The sequence below is a fragment of the Bubalus bubalis genome, chromosome 8 (genome assembly GCF_019923935.1).
Source record: "Bubalus bubalis isolate 160015118507 breed Murrah chromosome 8, NDDB_SH_1, whole genome shotgun sequence".
NCBI classification, from domain to species: Eukaryota; Metazoa; Chordata; class Mammalia; order Artiodactyla; family Bovidae; genus Bubalus; species Bubalus bubalis.
In genome coordinates, this window is record NC_059164.1 from 101,625,733 (window position 1) to 101,651,582 (window position 25,850).

At 42.3% G+C, this 25,850-nt stretch overlaps 1 protein-coding gene across 5 annotated transcripts in view; it reads left to right on the top strand.

Moving 5' to 3' along the window:
- The first annotated feature begins 6,512 nt into the window (after positions 1-6,512).
- The window catches only part of TRIM24 (tripartite motif containing 24), a 113,639-nt gene continuing 94,301 nt past the window's right edge, over positions 6,513-25,850 (top strand). The window contains exon 1 of one of the 5 annotated variants that reach the window (XM_025291593.2): positions 6,513-7,434. In XM_025291593.2, coding sequence (XP_025147378.1) covers positions 7,071-7,434 — 364 coding nt within the window. In that variant the 5' untranslated portion in view covers positions 6,513-7,070. Of the gene's footprint in view, positions 7,435-7,865; positions 8,173-25,850 lie in introns of those variants that run through there. The other 4 variants (XM_025291592.2, XM_006043430.3, XM_006043429.3 and 1 more) reach the window with 4 other exon arrangements.

Consider the following 25,850-nt stretch of genomic DNA (forward strand, 5'->3'; position numbering starts at 1 on the left):
TACTCTGCCCTGTGTAGCAGTTAATATGTCTAGGGCCATTCTGTTCAGTAAGACTGTTTTCCTCATGTGGTATATACTTCTTCATCTAACAGAGTTAAGGCCTGGTGCGTGTAATTCAGAGCATGTGTAGCATGCAAGGCAAGGGCAGTCACTTGTGCTTCAGTAACTATAGCTCCCCCTTGGGGCAAAAACAGGGCCTGCAGGTAGTACCACCATGACGTCCATTTCACATGGTGCCATGCACCGCCCTATTAGCAGGTCTGTGTGGGAGGGTAACATACACTGAGTCAAGTAGGAACGGTCATCCCCAAGAATATATCCAGTCCAATACCCAGGCAAGTATGCCACCCATATGGCCCACATAACCCACATACCCAAGGTTCCATGAGGGACAGGAATTACACTATAGGCCTCTTGATAATCCTAATCAAGGCTAACATTAGCACAGAGAGATGCGGGAGAGGGGGGAAATTCTTTAAGCTTTTTCCACAGTTTGTTGACAAATTGACAGAATGTGGCCCACTGGAGAAGGGAATGGCAAACCACTCCAGTATTCTTGCCTTGAGAACCCCATAAACAGCATGAAAAGGCAAAAAGACAGGACACTGAATGATGAAATGGTCTTCAGGCTTGCAAAACATCTCCAAGGGGATGGCCAGCCTTTGGAAAGGATGTGTTCTTTTTGTTGTAGCTCTTCTTTTTGTTGTAGCTATTCACAGGTGCTAGGAATGATTGAGGGCAGGAGGAGAAGGGAACAATACAGACGAGGTGGTTGGATGGCATTAGTGACTCAATGGACATGAGTTTTAACAAGCTCCAGGAGATGGTAGGACTGGGAAGCCTGGCATGCTGCAATCCATGGGGTTGCAGAGTCAGATACAACTGAGTCACTGAAGAACAACATTCACAGATGGTCAGGGTCAGATTATCTATGTGCTGAACAAATGCGCTTCAGTTTACAGTTAGGCAGAGGGACAGAGTCCTCTGAGGCAGGTCATTATGTCTGATTGTAAAAACAAAAGCAACGAAAAGCAGGTCAATGAAACAGTTCCAACATGGAGTCATAATTGGCTTCTCCTTTGCAACAGTATGGGACTTGAAATATCCATTGTATTCCCAGTCTGTGTGCCCATTCCCGAACCTTCTTTCCGGTGAAATGGGTACCTTGATCACTGTCTATGATTAGAGGATGGCTTTAAGCTCCTTGAATCTATAGAGTTGATCTGTGGCCTTACATGGTCAGGCAAAAAGCAAACTTGTGGCTGGGTCTGCAGCTGTTAGTGCAAAGCTGGCATTGTCTGATGCTGGCAGAGGCCCTATCAAGTCCACTTGCCACTGAGTCAAGGGGACCCTTCTCCTTACCACTTGTCCATTGGTGGCTGCCAGTCTATGGGGATAGAGGTCTCCTCCTGGTCACATGTGGGGCAATCATGGCAGGCATCTGCTATCTCTTTCCATGAAATGAGAAGATCCCATCTTTTAGGGACTGCCCACATGGTTTTTGTCCCTGCATGGTGCAGGCACTGGTGTACCCAAGCTGCTACCTCATTGGGCAGAGCCTGTTCCACCCACCAGACATGCACAAACCTGTCTGCTTATCATTCCTCTGGTTCACCATAGGCAAATGCCCAGTCACATGTATTATTGTTATGTCCTTCTCATGCCCTAAGTCCCTCTGATCTTGTCACATGGCTTACTCCCACAGGGGTCGCTGGCCTACCAGCCAGTGCTGTGCCTTCCATGTGGTGATCCATAACATTAGACCTTTATAAGCCATGCAACTATCTGTACAGATAGTGAGGGGGCACTGCTTCATTCTTGGCCACTATCCAGACAGCATGTAATTCAGCCCATTGCTTACTTTGACCAACTCTGGAATCAAACCATATGGTATCCCTGGCCAGCTGGATATCAGTGGCAGCCCAGGAGGAGGCCTGGTCTCTACTGAACCGATCAGTGTACCTGGCTTGAACATGTATTGGTGGTTTACATTCTTTAAATGGTAAGGGTCCTGGTTCCATCATTGTCGGGGTGTCTCCCAACGTTTCTACTGTAAATGTAACAGGCTCTAGAATATGCTGCAGCTTCTGTGACAAAGGACTGGCAGACAGGGAGCTCCTTTGTTCCAGATATGCTCCCTATTTAGCCAAGGTTGGGGTCTTGCCACTCTCTGGTCTTGGGAGATGACACCCAAGATCACAGCTAGCCCTCTATTGGGTAGGTTGTTTTAATATGTACCAGAGCCTTCTCTGTGATCACTTCTGTGGATAATAAAGTGGCATACATAGCTGCTAGCTGCTTCTCCATCAAGGAGTACCTCATTTCTGCCCCTTTCCATAATTGAGACCAAAACCCCATAGGGGCATGTAGCTACTCTTGCTGTTCCCACAGACCCATCCAAACCTTTCAAGGGTGATGTGTCTATCTAACTCAGAGGGCTTAATGGGATCTATAACCTGAAATGCCTCAGCCTGCTGCAGTGTCCACTTAGTAGCTCAGAATGCTTGTTCTATGGTATCCAACCATTCCGGGCCACCCACTTTCTTGTAAGTGAGTATATAAGGGGCACACCATGCCCTCCAGTATCCTAAAAGGCCCTCATAGGTCTGCAATTGAGCCACAGTAGTAGGTTGCAGGAACATTTGTATTTTAATCAATTACTGCTTCCAATATCTGGAGAAGGCAATGGCAACCCACTCCAGTACTCTTGCCTGGAAAATCCCATGGACAGAGGAGCCTGGTAGGCTGCAGTCCATAGGGTCACAAAGAGTCAGACACGACTGAGCGCCTTCACTTTCACTTTTCACTTTCATGCATTGGAGAAGGAAATGGCAACCCACTCCAGTATTCTTGCCTGGAGAATCCCAGGGAGAGGGGAGCCTTGTGGGCTGCCGTCTATGGGTCGCACAGAGTCGGATACAACTGAAGTGACTTAGCAGCAGCAGCAGCTTCTGATATCACTTTTGTCTTCCCAAGAACTTGACATACAATCCAGGCACTTGGATTTTTGTGGCATTCTCAGCCAACCCACATGATTCCAAATGCGCTCTGGTGCACACTGTTCTAAATCTTCAAGAGACTCGGGGGTTAATAACATATCATCAATATAATGAAACAGGTTCACTGATGTTGGGTGCTTACTTTTCACTAAGACTTCCACAACCAGCCAGTGACATATAGTTAGGCTATGCAGGTATCCTTGGGGAAGGACCTGAAACATCCTCTGTCTTCCCTCCCAAGTAAATGCAAGTTGACCTTGACTCTCATCAGCTATAGCTATAGAGAAAAAAGCATTAGCTAAGTCCACCACATAGTGATAAGTGCCCAACACTGTGATCAATTGGTCCATCAAGTCACAGATCAGTGGTATGGAGGCATGCAAGGGCGACATGATTTTATTGAGTTCTCTGTAGTCCACCATCAACCGCCATGAGCCATCAGGCTTCTGAAAAGACCACAGTGGGGAGTTAAAGGGACTATGAGTGGGCTGTACAATGCCCACTTTCACCAGCTCAGTGACAGTAATGCCTATTTCTTCAGGCCACCTGGTAGACAATACTGTCTCACAGCTGTTCCCCTCCGAGGTGCTGGCAATAACTGTAAGGAATGCTTCACGTATCCCCTCACAATGATCTTCACCATACACACTCAGGGACAAAATTCCCACACAGAGGTTTGCAACATTAGGCCTTGTGGAACATGTATCCCCAAAACATATTCCGTGATCGGGGATACACACAGTATACATCCACACAAGGAGCCGTCCAATTTCCAGAGGTAAGGACACAACCTTTACCTTAACTGTTTGGCTGCCATAGCCATCAGTTTGTGCACCAGGACCAGGGAACTGCTCCAGCTTGCCATAAAGAAGGCTGCCTTCAGCATTGTTGTCAACCAGAGCCATTACTCTCTGTACTAATGAATTGACCAGTGAATTGCAAGCTCTTCATGGGGCCTCTGGTCTCCACTTGGGCTCTTCAAGAGGGCACCTTGGCCTGAGCCCTATTCAAAGTAGAAAAGGGTATCTGAAGGAACATCCTTGGGCGCCATGTAATCTTTAACTGAACTGTATCTCTTGCTGTGGGTGTTTCCCACACTTAGTAAGCTGCTGCTCCAGTCTCAGTTGCCTCCATAACTCTAGGAGTGTAGCATTGGGCTATTTACCAATTTTATTTCTGTTAATTCCCACTACCAGAAAATCAGCCTACATCTGTAACCATGTGGCCTGGATGGGGACTTTACCAGCTTGGCCCTCCTTCAGGGTCTTCACATTCCTGAGGCCTTTTGCCTGGTGTTGCCCACTTCTCAAGTCCTCCCTCATAGATGGGGTGTCCCACGTAGGTCCCAAGAATAGCATTCAGGGATTCAAAAGAGGTAGATAGGGCATTGTTCACTATGTCCCCATTGGGGCACATTTTTCAAAATGCCATCTTGCTTGTTTCCTGTAAAACGCTCATCAGCTAGACCTCGAGTATTTAGGTTAAACATAGACTGTTTCATGCCCAGCTGTCTCACAACTTGGGTTAACTCAGCAAAAGCATGCCACTTACAGGGTCTAGGAGTTCTGCCGCTTTTGTCTACACAGTGCAGATGGCAGCATTAATCCATTCCACCAGGGTGTTTGGCTAGGTGTCCCCTGCATGAGTCGCCTAGCATTCTATAATCTTTGTCTTAATGAGGGGTGAGTGGTTATAGATGCCAATCATTCTATGTCATCCCCCAGAACAAATAATACCATCCACCCCTGTGTCCCAGAATCACAAAAGCCACATTGCCAAGGGTTCCCCTTGCTTTCCGAAACTGCTTACCCAAGTTAACCAACTCCATCTGGGTATATGGTGGACAAGTCGTGAACTCAGTCACATTGGGGACCCCTTGAGGATGTCTGCCCCCTGCCCCCACCCCACTGGGGGCCACAGGTTGTTCATATTTCACCTTCTGCTGTACAATGGGCCTAGCTAACAAGCAGGGACCCAAGGTCTCATAACGTTCATCATCACTGTCCCTTAACTCTTCATTGTCCTAGGCACTGGGTTCATCAAGGCCACACATCTCTTGCTCCAGTGTACATATACTCTGCTCTAGTTCTTCCTCCTGTCTCGTCTCTGTAATTCGGACACTTGGACAGCTTGCCTGTGGGCACTACCCACATTAGACTTCAGAGCAGTCAGGAAAATCCACCCCATAGTGCCAGCAGCAGTACATGCCACTTTGGCAAATGGGAACTCACCGTCTGTAACACCTCTTCAAGGCTATCCAGTGAACTGTCTGCCACCTCCTGGTCTTCCACCAGGGCCCACACCGAGAGGACCACGGCGACCAAGTACCACATGCTATGCCATGGCCACTGGCTTCCTCCATCTATTGGAGCCTCAGGCTTCCCTTCCTGCTAGGTATCCTTCCCACTATGCCAATTGTCTTGCTGATCACTGAATCCAGGGTAGGCAAGGTGCAAGCAACAAAGCTGGAAGAAAATGCAAGGAGCCATAGGAACTGCAGACATGCTTTATTTGCAGTGGCTGACGCAGCAGCAAGGGATGTTTCAGGTGGGCTTAATACTGGTATACAGAAATAAAGGTGGCAATTTGACAAGCTATTGCATCACAATGCACGTGTGCATTGCTATATAGATGATCTCAGCTGTTACATAACCATGCAAAGTTGTTTTTCACACGAAGTAGGGCAAGAGAGCCTGACCATTGCCATCTTGGCTACTTACTATTTCTCTAACACAGGATTGTTTCCATTTTAACAAAGCCTATTCTGACCCCATCCTACTCTCTGCAAAGGTGCAGCATCACTTCATGTATTCTTTAAAATGGCACTTCCACAGTCATATGTGTACAGAGGCTTGTTTCCCCTACCCTATTTCTATACTTTTGTAAAGCTTGGCCATTTTTAAAGTGAAAATATTGTAACTTCTGATCAAAGTTTGTGTGTGTGAGGGGGGCGGTGAGGGTTTGGAGAAATGAAAAAGAATATTTTAGAATTATTTGGATATCAGTATTGACATTTATTTCCATTTCTTGTAATGATGCCATATTTATGCAATAAAACACTCAGTCTTCGTTAATCCCTTGAAGAATAAATCAGTTTTATTCACCTAAAAAGCAAATCACTGACTTCATTTAAAAATTAATTTCACCTTTTTCATGGGGAAAACCTTTAAAATTTTCGGACTTTCAAAAGAACTTCCCCTCATCACAGAGATTAGTAAATCCAGGTGGCAAAATCCATGCTACTTCCACAATATCTTTTCTATACATTTTCCCTTTTTGTAAAATTCTTCCCTTTGCTCCCTCACTTGACTTCGTTATGCTTCGACCCTCCCCACCATATTTACTCCTCCTACAGGACCTCCGTCCGCAGTAGTAAATAGAGTTTTTCGAAGTAGTTAATTAACAGCTTCGGGTAGACACTGTGAAGCCCCGCCCCATAGGAGGAGCTAACACAGTTGGACCGAATTATGTGGTCGATCGTTACCAAATAAACGCTTAATCTTTTTAGGGGAGCTAAACACACACAAAGGACCAATCAGAGGCCGTGGTTCCCGGAGCTCGGGGGGCGGGGCTGGGCAAGCGCCCTCCCACCTCCCAGCCTACCGCCGCGGCTGTCTGAGCCTCGCGGGCTTCGGGCAGGCCCCGCCCTCCGATCAGACGCGGCTGGATAGAACGGCTCTCTCCCTGCCATCGCTTCGGTTGCTGGGAGAGGGAGGGCGGCGGCGGGGGCGTGGCCTGAGGTGGGGCTCGCGGGCCCCAGAGAAAGGCAGAGAGGCGAGGGCGGGCTGGGCGGATTCGACGAGCGCCGCGGCGGTTGGCGAAGCGAACCGGGCGCAGCCTCCCCGATGCGAAGAGCAGTCCCCGCTGACAGATCCTCTTCTTCCGGCCGCGCCACCCGGGAGGCGGATCCCCGGGGCCTGAGGAGGCTTCCTCGGCCCGAGCCTCCGTCCCTCCCTCTCCTGCGGGTCACCGGAGCGGCCTAGGAGAAGGAGGAGGAGGAGGTCTATCGGGGGCGGCGGCGGGCAGAGAACGCGCTCCCCCTTTCCCAGCGGCGGCGGCGGGGGCAGGACAATGGAGGTGGCTGTGGAGAAGGCGGCGGCGGCGGCCGCGGCCGCTTCGGCGGCGGCCGCCGGGGGGCCCTCGGCGGCGCCGAGCGGGGAGAACGAGGCCGAGAGTCGCCAGGGCCCTGACTCGGAGCGCGGAGGGGAGGCGTCCCGGCTCAACCTGTTGGACACTTGCGCCGTGTGCCACCAGAACATCCAGAGCCGGGCCCCCAAGCTGCTGCCTTGCCTGCACTCCTTCTGCCAGCGCTGCCTGCCCGCGCCCCAGCGCTACCTCATGCTGCCCGCGCCCATGCTGGGCTCTGCCGAAACCCCGCCGCCCGTCCCCGCCCCCGGCTCGCCGGTCAGCGGCTCCTCGCCGTTCGCTACCCAAGGTGAGAGGCGGGAGGGTGGGGTGGGGTGAGGAGGCCGGCGCCCCGGGGCGGCGCGGCGACCCGCTGTCACGTCGTCGCCGCCCGGGGTGCTCGGCGGGGGAGGGGCGAGGAGGGTCTGTGCTGGCGGCGGTGACATGCAGGGCTCGCGCGCTCTGCGGCGTCCGCGCGCCCCGCGAGCAACTTCCCCCGGCACTGTGGACTTGGCCGAGCTGCTGCTCCCGCCCCCCAGCCTCCTCCTCCGGGCTGCGTGGCCCGTGCAACCCGTACTTTTGAAAACCTCTGCGGGAGTGCGCTGTTGTCTATCTCCGGCCCTTTGCCGGCTGCATCTAGTTAACCGCTACCCTCTGCCTCCCCGCAGCTTTGTCCAGCTGATACTAATCATTTCGTCTGTACCCACATTATTTGAGCTGGCGAGGGGAAGGGAGGGATGAAGATGAGGTGGTGGGGACTTTTATTTGGTTACATATCGGATTCTGGTTTTTTGTTTTGTCTTGCATGTTTTGGGTTATTTACCTTAATGAGCCATCAGTTCTTTCCGATGGGGACAAAGGAACTAAGAGACGGTGTTTTGTGGTGCTTCTCTTTGGGAGATTTTGTTTTGAGTCGGTAAATGGTAAAGACAAATGAAAAAAGTGATTCGGAGTGCAGCATTTTCTTGGATTTTGTGGACAGCAGCTGGAAATGTTGAAGTTACTGTTCTTTGTGATGTTTGTTACCGTATAATGAGACTTTTGACAGGTAGGTCCCATTGCTAATGTTAACAGGTTTTGAAACACAAAGTTGAAGTAAGCACACTAAATTGTTTGTGGTAGAATAATTGAGGTTTTAAACGTTTACATGGCGAATATTTGAGCAACTCTGTTTAAAAAAGACAAAGTAACCAGAAATAATTCGGTTTTACATATACTGCCTTTTTAAAAGGGACTAGTTGATGTAGTTAGAGAAAAATTGCTAATTAAATAATTGAGCGAGGTCAAAGAACACATGAAATTGATGCTTTTAAATAGGTTGCAGTGTTAAACTCTTGATTTATTTATGTGTTAGGAACAGTGTCTAGTTAAGAAGAGTTTTCCATGGGTCTGTCTGTCTGTGCAGAGCTTGCCAGGGGAGGTACTGACTGCCTGCTCTTTGTTTCTGTTTTTAAAGGATGTTTGTATAAGGAAAAACCTTGGATGGTAGAGACAGTGTCGACCATCAGAGCAAAGAGGAACCATGCATATGGTACAATAGTAACCGATCAGTGTCTCCCGGGGTAGAAGGCAGGCCTGCTTATTGCCCATCATAAAAGGTTAGGGTTCCCTAAACTTGGGCTTCCTCTCCTGCAACACAGCCCATTGCTTGCGTTGCTTAAGCAAGTGTCAACTGACCCTCTTCACCTTGCCAGGTGAAAACCGGGGCTCTGGGAACCAGTGCTAAAGTGTTGATGGCTTTGGCTTATGTTATTACTGGAAGTAATAATAAATTGCCCTTTGTCTCTGATTCACCAGTCTCATGCCTTCTCCCAGCTTCCATGGTAAGCTAATACTTTGTTAGTTTGCAAGTAGGGTAAAAATCTCAGATCCTTCACCCTAATTTGCTCTTGACATGGCCCACCTGTTGGAAAGTTAATTTTACTTCTTAATTTTTAGACACATTTAAGGGTTTCTTTTATTTATATTTTAAATGTTTAAAATGGACAGTAGCCAATTAGGATCTGAATTCTGCATAATTCTAGAATTAAAGATGTATTGTGTTGCAGGGCATGACATTTAGATCTGAATGAATGAGAACATGAGTAATAAAAGCTCTGATCCTCAATTCTGAGGCAAGTTTGCAATTTTAAAGTTCTCAAACTGTTGCAGTCTCCAGATATTTTTTATCTTTGTGTTTGTATTGTAAGCCAGAGTTCAGGAAAGCTTTTAAATTGAAAGGTAATGTTTTCATTTTTTTTATACTGAGGAAGAGGTTTTTTTTTTACCAACAATACTTCTGCATATATCTCTAAAGAAAAAAAGTTAGGATTATCTTCAATAAATTAAAAATACTATGTTGAGTCTTAATAACTTGCATATTTTCTCCCTTCCTCTCTCCTTGCAGACTTATTCTAATATTAGCTGTAACAAAAGTTAATAGTTTATTTCAGAACCACAGTTAACCCTTAAGCAGCACAGTTTGAACTGCAAGCGTGCACTAATACACAGATTTTTTTCAATAGAAATATTAGAGTAGTACATGATTTGTCATGGGTTGAATCCAAGGATGCAGAACTGGGAGGGGGAAGGTCAACAGTAAGTTATATTCGAATTTTCAACTGCACAAGTGTCAGCACCCCTAACCCCCCCAGCTTGTTCAAGGATCAACTGTAAATAAGGTTCATTATCTCTGTTCTTCTTCTCCTAATGAACTTGTGGGGACAGGCGTCAAAGGTCAAACTACAGTCCTGTCAGGAGCTAACCAAGTAACAGATGGGGAACTAGAAGGCTTGGGTAAAATAATAGGAAATGGTGGGAGAGAAAGGAAGGGCGCAAACTCTACTTAGCTCCAGCAGGTTGTCTTGTGATAGAGCAGGGCCAGGGTTGGAGGATCTTTAATTTTTAATGAGAAGTCTGAGGTCTGGAGGATTGTAACATTTCTCTAGTATTAGATATTGGCAAGTAATTAACACATACCCAGTGTGGACCCTTTCTGTAGGCCAAACAAAACTAGTTTTGTTGAGGCCACATGTGTTGCAGTTACACTCAGATTTAGATCTAGTCAAAGCTATGGTTTTTCCAGTAGTCATGTATGGATGTGAGAGTTGGACTATAAAGAAAGCATAAAGATTTAGATAGGGGTTTTCAAATTTTCACTTTACTAGAATCACCTGATATGCTTGTTGCAAATAGTTTTCTAGACCTCTTACCCCAGAGAGCTCAGTATGTCATAGCTTTACTTCAGAGTTCTAGATAATCATAAACCCTAGTGGTTGGGTTTTATTTTGTTTTTGTGTGTGGTGTGTGTGTGTGGTTTTTTTTTTTTTAGTTCAAGCTGTATTATTCTAAAGTACTGTTGCTCAGAGGATTCGTTAGAAAATGAAGACCAAATTCAAAAGTGTAGTGTTCTCAACATCATCAAACCTACTTTCCCTTTCTGTTAAGTGCTTTTTGGTGCTCCTTTTGTTATCCTAAATGAACTTTATAGAAAGTGTTTTCTAACTTTTTTTTTTTTTTTTTTTTTTAACCAAAATCGACATAATGGTTTGATTGTTGTAAAGAAGAAACAAAGCTAATTTGTAACAACAAAGATACAGTTTTTGTAAATGCTTAGACACATTTCATGTTTGGTCAGCAAGCCCATATTAAGAACATTGTTTAAATTTTGTATGGCTACCAGTTAGAAAATGAGTGACCACAAGACTTTTATTTTCTTAGTATGCAGTAATGTCCAGGAAAGGGGGAAGAGCTTGGAAAATACTTTCTTTAGATACATTATGGTACATGAAGTCAGGAGACAAACTGATCTTAAATGTTATAATGTTGTGAAATGTTACAATGTTATGCAATATTTTATAGTGTGGATGTTACTGTTCAGCCAAAGAGTAGCAAGCTCTAAGAGCTATTTTTAAAGAAGACTGAGCACACTTTTGAAAGGGGTCACTTTAGTTGTCAAAGGGAGAGTAAAATATGAGTCTATCAGTTCTCTTTATTAACTGGCAGTCTGTAACACTTAACCATCAATTCTGGGAGCTGATTTCTTTTGTGAAGTTTGCTCCGAAATATTTTATGATAATGTTCTTTAACAATATTGAAAGTGGCATTTAAAATTTTTCATTTCCAATTGTTGCTTACACATTGAAATAGAATTGACTTTTGTATGTTGATAATATCCCATTCTCTTGCTAAATTCAATTAAATCTAGTAGTTTTTTGTAGATTCCTTAGGAATTTCAACATAGACTATCATGTTGGTTGCAGGCAGTTTTACTTATTTATTTTCATTTTTTTATAATTCATGACATTTTCTTCTCTTACACTAGCTAGGACTTCCAGTACCATATTGAAGAGAAGTTTAGTTCATTTCAGTATTAAATGAGAGATGACATTCTTTTTCTTATTACTGATCTTAGGGATAAAACATTAAATTGGGCACTGTAACAGCGGGGGATGGAGAGGGTTGGATGAATTGAAACATACGCAGTAGCATTGAAACATACAATCTACCATGCATAAAACAGCTGGTGGAAAGTTGCTGTATAACACAGGGAGCTCAACCCCATGCTCTTTGACAATCTAGAGAAGTGGAATGGAGGTTCAAGAGGGAGTGGGCATATATATACTTATGGCTGATTCACATTATTGTATGGCAGAATCTACCACAACATTGTAAAGCAATTATCCTCCAATTTAAAAAAAAAATTAAGTTGCTTACCATTAATATGTTAGCTTCTTTGTTTTTTATAATTGCCCATTATAAAAAACATTAATAGGTTTCCTTCTATTTCAAATGTCTTCAGGGTTTTTACCATGAATGAATGATTAATTTGGTCAAATGCATTTTCTATATTTATTAAAATGGTTATGTGGTGGATTTTGTTGTTTTTTTTTTCCTGTTCTGTGGTGACTTACATTGATTTTCATATGTTAAACCAGTCTTGAATTCTTGGTCACAGTGTGTTGTTCTTTCTGTGCATTTCTAGATTTGACTTGCTAATACTTTAAAGATTTTTTTTTCTTATATTCATGAGGAACATTGGTGATATGATTATCTTCTGTTCTTACCTAATTTTGGCATCAAGGTAATACCTCAAAATATGGTATAAGGTGTTGCCTTCATCTCTGTTTTCTGAAAGAGTTTTTGTATTACTGTTAATGCCTTCTTGAATATTTGACAGAATTCACTAGTGAATCCACATGGGCTTGGAGTTTTCTTTATGGGGATGATTTTGATTAGGAATTCAGTGTCTTTAATAGAAATAGGGCTATCAGATTTTTTCTATTTCTTCTTGAATCCATTTCAGTAAATTGTGTGAATAAAAGTATATGATTTTGCTAATTGGTACATTTATTGGCATGAGTTTATTCGTAACATTCTTTTATCCTTTCAGTGTGTTCAGGAGCTGAATGATGTTTCAGCTTTTGACCAATGGGTTGCCTAGAAGTGTGTTAAATTTGTAGATGTATGGGGGACTTTCTAGATAGCTTATTTCATTAGAGTGAAAAAAAAAAATGGTCTGTAGGATTTAAATCTTTTGAAGTTTACAGTCAGCAAAAACAAGACCAGGAGCTGAGTGTGGTTCGGATCATGAACTCCTTATTACCAAATTCAGACTTAAATTGAAGAAAGTGGGGAAAACCACTAGACCATTCAGGTATGACCTAAGTCAAATGCCTTATGATTATACAGTGGAAGTGAGAAATAGATTTAAGGGACTAGATCTGATAGAGTGCTTGATGAACTATGGACGGAGGTTCATGACATTGTATAGGAGACAGGGATCAAGACCATCCCCAAGGAAAAGAAAAGCAAAAAATCAAAATGGCTGTCTGGGGAGGCCTTACAAATAGCTGTGAAAAGAAGAGAAGCAAAAAGCAAAGGAGAAAAGGAAAGATATAAAAGCATCTGAATGCAGAGTTCCAAAGAATAGCAAGGAGAGAGAAGAAAGCCTTCCTCAGTGATCAATGCAAAGAAATAGAGGAAAACAACAGAATGGGAAAGACTAGAGATCTCTTCAAGAAAATTAGAGATACCAAGGGACCATTTCATGCAAAGATGGGCTCAGTAAAGGACAGAAATGGTATGGACCTAACAGAAGCAGAAGATATTAAAAAGAGGTGGCAAGAATACACAGAAGAACTGTACAAAAAAGATCTTCATGACCCAGATAATCACGATGGTGTGATCACTCAGCTAGAGCCAGACATCCTGAAATGCGAACTCAAGTGGGCCTTAGAAAGCATCACTACAGACAAAGCTAGTGGAGGTGATGGAATTCCAGTTGAGCTATTTCAAATCCTGGAAGATGATGCTGTGAAAGTGCTGCACTCAATATGCCAGCAAATTTGGAAAACTCAGCAGTGGCCACAGGACTGGAAAAGGTCAGTTTTCATTCCAATCCCAAAGAAAGGCAATGCCAAAGATGTCAAACTATACTGCACAATTGCACTCATCTCACATGCTAGTAAAGAAATGCTCAAAATTCTGCAAGCCAGGCTTCAGCAGTACATGAACCATGAACTTCCAGATGTTCAAGCTGGTTTTAGAAAAGGCAGAGGAACCAGAGATCAAATTGCCAACATCTGCTGGATCATGGAAAAAGCAAGAGTGTTCCAGAAACACATCTATTTCTGCTTTATTGACTATGCCAAAGCCTTTGACTGTGTGGATCACAATAAACTGGAAAATTCTGAAAGAGGTGGGAATACCAGACCACCTGACCTGCCTTTTGAGAAACCTATATGCAGATCAGGAAGCAACAGTTAGAACTAGACATAGAACAACAGACTGGTTCCAAATAGGAAAAGGAGGCCGTCAAGGCTGTTTTTGTATTTGTATATTGTCACCCTGCTTATTTAACTTATATGCAGAGTACATCATGGGAAACGCTGGGCTGGAAGAAGCACAAGCTGGAATCAAGATTGCCTGGAGAAATATCAATAACCTCAGATATGCAGATGACACCACTCTTATGGCAGAAAGTGAAAAGGAACTATAAAGCCTGTTGATGAAACTGAAAAAGGAGAGTTAATAAGTTGGCTTAAAGGTCAACATTCAGAACACTAAAATCATGGCATCTGGTCCCATCACTTCATGGGAAATAGACGGGGAAACAGTGGAAACAGTCAGACTTTATTTTGGGGGGCTCCAAAATCACTGCAGATGGTGATTGCAGCCATGAAATTAAAAGACATTTAGCCCTTGGAAGCAAAGTTATGACCAACCTTGATAGCATATTGAAAAGCAGAGATATTACTTTGCCAACAAAGGTCCGTCTAGTCAAGGCTATGGTTTTTCCAGTGGTCCTGTATGTATGTGAGCGTTGGACTGTGAAAAAAGCTGAGCACCGAAGAATTGATGCTTTTGAACTGTGGTGTTGGAGAAGACTCTTGAGAGTCCCTTGGACTGCAAGGAGATCCAACCAGTCCATCCTAAAGGAGATCAGTCCTCCAATACTTTGGCCAGAAACTCCAGTACTTTGGCCACCTCATGCAAAGTTGACTCATTGGAAAAGACCCTGATGCTGGGAGGGATTGGGGGCAGGAGGAGAAGGGGACGACAGAGGATGAGATGGCTGGATGGCATCACCAACTCGATGGACATGAGTTTGAGTGGACTCTGGGAGTTGGTGATGGACAGGGAGGCCTGGCGTGCTGTGATTTATGGGGTTGCAAAGAGATGGATATGACTGAGCAACTGAACTGAACTGAGACATTTTATGTCCTAGCGTATCATCTATTTTGATGAATGTGCAGTTAAAGAATTAAATTCTCCGTTTGCTGAGAGTAGTGTTCTGTAAATGTTAATTAGGTCAAATTGGTTGATAGTGTAAAAATATGTTATATTTTTTTTGGTTTTTGTCAGGTTTTTGTTTTTGTTTTTCTGCTTGTTCTATCAGTTATGGAAAAAAGTGTTAAAATCTTCAATCATGATTGCTGATTTATCGCTTAATTCCTTTTTTCTAGTTGGTTTCTGTTACAGGTATTTAGAAGCTTTGTCTTACTGATGGATTGCCTGCCCTAACAATACGAAATGCTCTTCTTTATTTTTCATACTATTTCATGATGCCTGTTGTTGTTCAGTTGCTCAGTCATGTCTTATTCTTTGCCACTGCACGGACTGCACACACCAGGGTTCCTTGTCCATCCCCATCTCCCGGAACTTGCTCAAAGTGATGTCCATCAAGTTGGTGATGCCATCCAACCATCTCATCCTCTGTCGTCCCCTTCTCCTCCTGCCCTCAATCTTTCCCAGCATCAGGGCCTTTTCTAATGAGTCAGCTCTTCATTTCAGGTGGCCAAAGTACTGGAGCTTCAGCTTCAGCATCAGTCGTCCTTCCAATGAAAATTCAGGGTTGATTTCCCTTAGGATTGACTAGTTTGACCTCTTTGCAGTCCATGGAACTCTCAAGAGTCTTCTCCAACAGTACAGTTGAAAAGCATCAGTTCTTCAGCGCTCAGCTTTCTTTACCGACAATTCTCACATCCATACATGAATACTGGAAAAACCATAGTTTTGGCTAAACGGACCTTTGTCGGCAAAGGGATGTCTCTGCTTTTTAATATGCTGTCTAGGTTTGTCATAGCTTTTCTTCCAAGGAGCAAGCATTCTTTTAATTTCATTACTGCAGTCACCATCTGCAGTGATTTTGGAGTCCAAGAAAATAAAGTCTATTACTGTTTCCACTGTTTCCCCATCTATTTGCCATGAAGTGATGGGACCGGATGCCATGATCTTAGTTTTCTGAATGTTGAGCTTTAAGCCAACATTTTCACTCTCCTCTTTCACTTTCCTCAAGAGGCTCTTTAGTTCTTCTTCACCTTATGCCATAAGGGTGGTGTCATCTCCATATCTGAGGTTATTGATATTTCTCCCAGCAATCTTGATTCCATCTTGTGCTTCATCCAGTCCAGCATTTCACATTATGTACTCTGCATAGAAGTTAAATAAGCAAGGTGACAATATACAGCCTTGATGTACTCCTGTTATCTTATTATAGCTATCAGTTTTCTTATCTTTGTGTTTAAATTGTGTATTTTTTTCATCCTTTTACTTTTAACATTTATATTCTCTTATAGGTAGTATATGATTGTGTCTTGCTTTTAATCCAAGTTGTAAAATTTTACTTTTAATTGTTTAATGTATTTACATTTTAAGTTGTTATTATTATGATCCAGTTTAAGAATGCCATCTTTCTCTTCATTTTCTCTCTTCCCTGTGGGCCTCTAGTATATATTCTCCTCTCTCAATCCCTTAGGAGCTGCTCTCTGGTAAACTTCTGTAAGTCTCACCCTGCACATGCATGGTAGCCTTCAGCCAAAGATTCAGAGAAACCCTTCATAGACTGCTGGTACCCTTCCTCTGTGCAGTTCCCTTCTCTCGAGTGCTTACCTATTTCACCACCCAAATTTTCCTCAGGATTCTAATCTGTGTCCTCCTTAGGCTCTAGTTCCCTGCACCACAGCCAGAATATAGTTCCCAGGTGGTAGAGAATCAAGATATTATAGGGGCTCACTTCCTGAGTTTTCCCTTTTTCAGGGATCACTGGCATCCATTTCTGTTGTTCAGTGCCAGAAAACAGTGAACTTCATATGTATTCTTCCCAGTTACATATAGTTGTTCATGTCAGACAAGCTTGTCCTGCTATTAGTTACTCTGTCCCGATTGAAAGTGGATGTCGGAAGACCATTTTTAATCACATTGCTTTTTCCCCCTCTACTCAAATGTGGTAATCAGCAAACTTTGGTCCTTAGATTGCCAGACTTTTCCCTTTAATTCGGAGACCGCACCAGTTTAAACTGTCACATAGATGCACACATCTCTTGTATCTTCCTATAACCTTGATCCCTTTCTCAAATTTTACTTGTGTATTTTCAAGTATATACTAGACCAGTAGTCTCTAAAATGGAATGTGTGCCATATTACGAAATAAAATACCTACTGAGGAGAGAGAAAACATTAGAACTTATTTGCATAAATTTAATTTGGAAGTACTTGGTTGTATAGATTGTTGTGGTCTCATGAATAAGCATGCCATGGTTGGCTTATTGGCACTTGGCTGCGTTGCACATACCATATCCTGAAAAGAAGTCAGGGTTGCTGCAAGCCCAAAAGGTACCTTTGTGTGAGTTAGCAATAAGGCTTTTCTAGGCATATGTTGCACCTGGGGGATATATGGCTTAGCAAGTGGTATGTCTATAATCGTCATTTGCCCTTTTAAATTAGGCAGTCCCTGGTGCTGTATCTGAATCTTCCCTTGTCTACCCACCAAATTTAGTTCTGCTTAGAGCCCTGGAAGATTGAGACTTAGATTGAGACCTGGGAATCTTTCATAAAAGCAAAAGACAAAAACAAAACTATACACAGCTGTCTTAGAGGTGATGAGATTTCTCTACTGCAGACCCTATTGTGTTTTTTTTTCTCCTGCAAATTGTAACACAATTTACATGTGCTCGGATAAGTTTATGGACTTAAACTGTCCAAGATTGAAGGTCATGGTAGGCCATTACCAGGATCCTGGTGTACAACCCTCTAATCTCCATTCCTAGGGAAGTTCCATATGGATATGGAACTACTCAAAGTCCCGTGGTCTCCAGAGTCTTAAAAGTCCCTAAATTTTAAGATGTAGGGCACATGCGCCATAGCTATAAAAAGTGATTCTATGGTCAATTCATCTTTGAAAAATGAGGCAAGAATATACAGTGGAGAAGAAGTCTCCTCAATAGGTAATGCTGGAAAAACTGGACAACTGCATGTAAATGAATCAGATTAGAACATTCTCTGACTCCGTATATAAAAATAAACACAAAATGGATTGAAGACCTACATACAAGGCTGGATACTATAAAACTCCTAAAGGAAAACATTAGGAAGAACACTATTTGACATAAGTCATAGCAGTATTTTTTGCATCTGTCTTCTAGAGTGATGGGAATAAAACAAAAATAAGCAAATGGGACCTAATTAAACTTAAAATATTTTGCACAGTAAAGGAAACCATAAACAAGCAAACTAGTAACCTAAAGAATGGGGTAAAATATTTGCAAACAATGTGATTGACAAGGGATTAATTTCTAGAATACATAAGCAGCTCATATAGCTCAATAAAAAAAAAAAAAATTTTTAAAAACCTCAAAAATGGGCAGAAGACCTAAAGACATTTCTCCAAAGAAGACAAGTACATGGAAAGATGCTCAACATGGCTAAATATCAGAGAAATGCAAATAACAATCACAATGAGGTATCACTTAATACTGAATGGCCATCATTAAAGAGTCCACAAATAATAAATGCTGGAGAGGATATAGTGAAAAGGGAACCCTCTTACTCTGGTGGGGAGAATGTAAATTGGTGTAGCCACTATGGAGAAGAATATGGGCGTTCCTTAAACTAAAAATAGAAATACCATATAATCCTACAATTCCACTCCTGGACCTATATTTGGAAAAGGTGAAAACTCTGTAATTTGAAAAGATACATGCACTCCAGTGTTCATGGCAGCACTGTTTACGTTAGCCAAGACATGGGAGCAACCTAAGTGTCCATTGACAGAGGACTGGATAAAGAAGATGTGAATGGAATGGAATATTAGTTCAGTTCAGTCACTCAGTCATGTCTGACTCTTTGTGACCCCATGGACTGCAGCACGCCAGGCTTCCCTGTCCATCACCAACTCCTGGAGCTTACTCAAACTCATGTCCATCAAGTCGGTGATGCCATCCAACCATCTCATCCTCTGTCGTCCCTTTCTCCTCCCACTTGATCTTTCCCAGCTTATTACTCAGCCACAAAAAAACAATGAAATAATGTCATTTGTAGCAACATGGATGGACCTTGAGGTTATACAAAGTCAGTCAGTCGGAGAAAGACAAATGCCATATATAATTTTTATGTGTAATCTTAAAAAAAAAAGATAGATGAACTTATTTATAAAACAGAAATAGATTCACAGATATAGAACAAACTTACCATTACCAAAGAGGGAGAATGAGGGGGGATAAATTAGGAGTTTGGGATTTAACAGATACACACTACTATTTCTAAAATAGATAAACAACAAGGTTTTACAGTATAGAACAAGGAACTATTCTTAATTTCCTATAATGATGATAATGGAAAGGACTCTGAAAAAGAATATATATATATATATATCTTTATATATACACTCCAGTATTCTTGTCTGGGAAATCCCATGAACAGAGGAGTCTAGCAGGCTCCAGTCCATGGGGTCGCAAAGAGTCAGACATGACTGAACAACTAACACTTTCATATATATATATGTATATAAAAAACACTGAATCACTTTGGTGTATTCCTGAAACTAACACAACGTTGTAAATCAACTATACTTCATTCAATTACAAGATGATAAATTCTTTAAAAAAAAAAGTGATCCCCAATTCCAATTAAAATTGTAGAGTTAGTTCCAGTTCAATCTATAATCAAGATTGGGTACTGTTGACTTGCTTCTTCTCCAGTGACAGAAAGCTGAGTTCTGAGAAATCAGGACTGCTCATATTTGATGATGTCTTCAATGTTTTGTAGCAGGATAGATACTTGTTATTCTTGACACCTGAATATGCAATCAGTGGTGAGTTAGCTGGCGAGGAGATCCATGTTGTGTAGAAAGCTATAACCGTTACTGCCTGGTTGCTGCCTTATTTTGTGTTTAATTTTATCAGGTGTGTGGAGTTGATGGCATCGTGAGTTTTCCCACCATGCTTAAATTGTTTGAAATCTCATTTTTAGCTATCTTAAAGATAACATTAATTTTGCAAGTATAGCATTAGAATAGCCGAACTGATACATTTTAGGTTCTTCATCAGTCTTATTAGGAGGTTAACAGTAGTGACTATCTAGGTCTAACAAGGGGACCTGAAAGTTTGAAAATTAATAAAAAGATTCTTTGAAATTGACATTTATTATTTTAATGATGAACTACGCCTTAAGTGTATATTACATCTTGGACCATTAGTCCATAACGGTATGAAGCTTCCGTGATTAGCAATATATTTAAGAGTATTTCATTCTTTAAAAATATCTTATATTTTTGTGATTTATTATGTACAAGGTATAGTAGTTTTTGGAGAAGGCAATGGCACCCCACTCCAGTACTCTTGCCTGGAAAATCCATGGACGGAGGAGCCTGGTAGGCTGCAGTCCATGGGGTCGCAAAGAGTCAGACGCGACTGAGCAACTTCACTTTCACTTTTCTCTTTCATGCATTGGAGAAGGAAATAGCAACCCACTCCAGTGTTCTTGCCTGGAGAATCCCAGGGACAGCGGAGCCTGTTGGGCTGCCGTCTATGGGGTCGCACAGAGTCAGACATGACTGAAGTGACTTAGCAGCAGCAGCAGCATAGTAGTTTTTAGCATATATACATAATAAATATGTAGGGTGCTTATTCAAATATTTGTGTTTAAAACAATGCATGAACATGACTATCAGCTGAATTATCTCAATGTTTTGCATGTTAATCTAGTCTTTAAAAACATTTTTCACATTCTCTTTAAAGTAGCAGAACAATCCTATTCCTCAAAGAATTTGTTTTGATTTCCTTTAATAAAAATAGTTCATAGGTATTCATATTATGGTACAACAAAATTTAAAAGAAGTTCTTAAATAGTATTCAGTCAGTTCAGTCGCTCAGTCGTGTCCGACTCTTTGCGACCCCATGAATCGCAGCATGCCAGGCCTCCCTGTCCATCACCAACTCCCGGAGTTCACCCAGACTCACATCCATCGAGTCAGTGATGCCATGCAGCCATCTCATCCTCTGTCGTCCCCTTCTCCTCCTGCCCCCAATCCCTCCCAGCATCAGAGTCTTTTCCAATGAGTCAACTCTTCGCATGAGGTGGCCAAAGTACTGGAGTTTCAGCTTTAGCATCATTCCTTCCAAAGAAATCCCAGGGCTGATCTCCTTCAGAATGGACTGGTTGGATCTCCTTGCAGTCCAAGAGTCTTCTCCAATACCACAGTTCAAAAGCATCAATCTTCGGTGCTCAGCTTTCTTCACAGTCCAACTCTCACATCCATACATGACCACAGGAAAAACCATAGCCTTGACTAGACGGACCTTTGTTGGCAAACTAATGTCTCTGCTTTTGAATATGCTATCTAGGTTGGTCATAACTTTCCTTCCAAGGAGTAAGTGTCTTTTAATTTCATGGCTGCAGTCACCATCTGCAGTGATTTTGGAGCCCAAAAAAATAGTCTGACACTGTTTCCACTATTTCCCCATCTATTTGCCATGAAGTGATGGGACTGGATACCATGATGTTAGTTTTCTGAATGTTGAGCTTTAAGCCAGCTTTTTCACTCCACTTTCACTTTCATCAAGAGGCTTTTGAGTTCCTCTTCACTTTCTGCCATAAGGGTGGTGTCATCTGCATAGCTGAGGTTATTGATATTTCTCCCGGCAATCTTGATTCCAGCTTGTGTTTCTTCCAGTCCAGCATTTCTCATGATGTACTCTGCATAGAAGTTAAATAAGCAGGGTGACAATATACAGCCTTGACATACTCCTTTTTAATACTAATTCTTAATAGGAGTTCTTAATAGAAATTCTTAAATACGAGTCATAATTACCAGAATATTTATTTTGATATTGGATGGATAAGCTCCCTGTGATCTCTTAACTATATATCCTCATCACTAAGCTTAGCCAGGAAGAGAGCCTAAAGCTCTTGATATTTTTAGTGTCTGTCTCTATACTGATGTATGTTGATTTATATTTCTTCCTCTCATCAAACTTCTAGACTGCTCCTGTTGTTCAAGTTCTCCTCCCACTTCCCTGACCCTTCCTTGTTGATCTGCTTGCTGTCTTCTGTTTCTTCTTCTGCTCTTAGAAAATAGAGTGTGGAGTACACCTAGGATCAGCCTTTAGGAATTCTTATGTCTAACAACTACTGGGCTTCCCTTGTGGCTCTGCTGGTAAACAGTCTGCCTGCAATGCAGGAGACCTGGGTTCCATCCCTGGGTTGGGAAGGTCCCCTGGAGAAGGGAAAGGCTATCCACTCCAATATCTGGCTCAGATCATAAACTCCTTATTCCCAAATTCAGATTTAAATTGAAGTAAGTAGGGACAACCACTGGAGCATTCAGGTATGACCTAAATCAAATCCCTTATGATTATACAGTTGAAGTGAGAAATAGATTTAAGGGACTAGATCTGATAGAGTGCCTGAAGAACTATGGACAGAGGTTCGTGACATTGTACAGGACACCAGGATCAAGACCATCCCCAAGAAAAAGAAATACAAAATCAAAATGGCTGTCTGAGGAGGCCTTACAAATAGCTGTGAAATGAAGGGAAAAGGAAAGATACACCCATTTGAATGCAGAGTTCCAAATAATAACAAGGAGAGAGAAGAAAGCCTTCCTCAGTGATCACTGCAAAGAAATAGAGGAAAACAATAGAATGGGAAAGACTAGAGATCTCTTCAAGAAAATTAGAGATACCAAGGGCATATTTCATGCAAAGATGGGCCCAATAAAGGACAAAGATGGTATGGACCTAACAGAAGCAGAAGATATTAAGAAGAGGTGGGAAGAATACACAGGAGAACTGTACAAAAAAGATCTTCACGACCCAGATAATCACGATGGTGTGATCACTCAGCTAGAGCCAGACATCCTGAAATGCGAACTCAAGTGGGCCTTAGAAAGCATCACTATGGACAAAGCTAGTGGAGGTGATGGAATTCCAATTGAGCTATTTCAAGTCCTGAAAGATGATGCTGTGAAAGTGCTGCACTCAATATGCCAGCAAATTTGGAAATCTCAGCAGTGGCCACAGGACTGGAAAAGGTCAGGTTTCATTCCAATCTCAAAGAAAGGCAATGCCAAAGAATGCTCAAACTACCTCACAATTGTACTCATCTCACACACTAGTAAAGTAATGCTCAAAATTTTCCAAGCCAGGCTTCAGCAATACGTGAACCGTGAACTTCCAGATGTTCAAGCTGGTTTTAGAAAAGGCAGAGGAACCAGAGATCAAATTGACAACATTTGCTGGATCATCAAAAAAGCAAGAGAGTTCCAGAAAAACATCTGTTTCTGCTTTATTGACTATGCCAAAGCCTTTGACTGTGTGGATCACAATAAACTGTGGACAATTCTGAAAGAGATGGGAATACCAGGCCACCTGACCTGCCTCTTGAGAAATCTGTATGCAGGTCAGGAAGCAACAGTTAGAACTGGACATGGAACAACAGACTGGTTCCACATAGGAAAAGGAGGCCGTCAAGGATGTATATTGTCACCCTGCTTATTTAACTTATATGCGGAGTACATCATGAGAAATGCTGGGCTAGAAGAAGCACAAGCTGGAATCAAGATGGCTGGGAGAAATATCAATAACCTCATATATGCAGATGACACCACCCTTACGGCAGAAAGTGAAGAACTAAAGAGCCTCTTGATAAAAGTGAAACAGGAGAGTGAAAAAGTTGGCTTAAAGCTCAACATTCAGAAAAGATCATGGCATCCAGTCCTATCACTTCATGGCAAATAGATGGGGAAACAGTGGCTGACTTTATTTTGGGGGGCTCCAAAATCACTGCTGATGGTGACTGAAGCCATGAAATTAAAAGATGCTTGCTCCTTGGAAGAAAAGTTATGACCAATCTAGACAGCATATTAAAAAGCAGAGACATTCTTTGCCAAAAAAGATCCATCTAGTCACAGCAATGGTTTTTCCAGTAATCATTTATGGATGTGAGAGTTGGACAGTAAAGAAAGCTGAGCACCAAAGAGTTGATGCTTTTGAATTGTGGTGTTGGAGCAAACTCTTGAGAGTCCCTTGGACTGCAAGCAGATCCAACCATTTCATCCTAAAGGAGATCAGTCCAGAGTGTTCACTGGAAGGACTGATGTTGAAGCTGAAACTCCAATACTTTGGCCACCAGGTGGCCAATACTTCGGCCACCTGACTCATTTGAAAAGACTCTGATGCTGGGAAAGACTGAGGGCAGGAAGAGAAGGGGATGACAGAGGATGAGATGGTTGGATGGCATCACTGACTCTATGGACATGAGTTTGGGTAAACTCCAGTAGTTGGTGATGGACAGGGAGGCCTGGCGTGCTGCGGTCCATGGAGTCATAAAGAGTTGATAATGACCGAGCGACTGAACTGAACAACTGCTAGATAAGGATGAACCTGCAAAGGAGACAGACAAGAAGTAGGAGAAAACCAGAAAAATGTAGCATCATCAAAGTGAAAGAAAGAAAGCATTAACAAAGGCAGCAGTGGTTCATATCGGCAAGCTGCTGCAAGGGCTAGTAAGAGAGGCCAAGAGGATTTTAGGGTTAGAAATGTGGAGGTCTTGCAAAAGTATGTTTTGGTAGAGAGGTAAAGGGAAAACCATGTTAGAGTGAGTAGGAGGTAAAGAGACATAGATGGAAAATTTACCAACTTTGTAAAAAGAAAAAAGTTTACTTCTGGGTGAGGGAGGAAAGGGATAAGGCAATTCCTGGGAAGAAAAAAGGAATTGAGGAATATTTGTTATTTTTGTAAGTCGGAAAGACTTAAACATGTTTGTTTATTGTTTATACAATATTTAAAGGTTACTCTCCATTTTACAATTATTACAAAATACTGGCTGTAGTTCCTGTGTTGTGCAATACTATCTTATACCCAGCAGTTTGTACCTCCTCCCCCTTATCCTTATATTGACACCTACACACACACACACACACACACACACACACACGTAACCCTAGTTTGTTCTTTGTATCTGTGAACCTGCTTCTTTTTTGTTTTCTGCACTAGTTTATTGTATTTTTTTTAGATTCCACATAGGTAAGTGATATCATGCAGTATTTGTCTTTCTCTGACTTACTTCACTTAGCCTAACGCCTTCCAAGTCCATCCATGGTGGTGCACATGACGGAATTTTGTTTTTTTATGGCTGAGTAGTTTTCCTGTGTATGTGTGTGTACACACATACATCGTCTTTATCCAGTTATCTGTTGATGGACACTTAGGTTGCTTCTGTATCTTGGCAATTATAAATAATGCTGCTGGGAACATTGGAGTGCATATATCTTTTTTGAATTAGCATTTTTGTTCTTTTCAGATACATACTAGGAGTGGGATTGCTGGGTCATATTGTAGATCTATTTTGGGATCCACTCAAGTGAGCTACTGAACATACAAAAGAAGAGAGAGATCTGTGACTGTGTGAGGCCTCTGAGAAGGCAGAGTAGGATTGATCCAAGGCATAGGTGGAGACATTGGTGACTAGATAGGAGAAGATACATTTTCTTTATTGTGAACAGGAGAGAAGGCAAGAAAAGGCATAAATATAGAAGGTTTCTCTGTGTGTCCTCAAAGTGGATGGTGTTTCCTAGTAAAATGTATTATGATTACAGATCATGTTTGCTGCTAAAGATCAAAATTATAGTGATACTGAAACTGGTTCTCATGTGATGTAGCCACGGAGTATAGTCCGTACCTGAGTTCACAGCTCTTGTAAGGAAAAAAAATTCCTTTACTGAGTTGAGGAGATAATAGAGACCACTTGAGACTTGCAGCAAGGAAGTTTTTTGAAAAGGAGCAGAGACTTCTGACATAGATATCAGAAGGGGGTAGAGAGAGTACCCACTTTGTTAATTTGAGCAGAACATTATATACTCTTCAGTTGGCTGCTAAAAATAAAAAGAATACCTCAAGGTTGTAAAAGTTCCACCAGACCCTTTCCCAAGGCATACATCCTGAGATAACTTCAGTACAAAAGATTAGC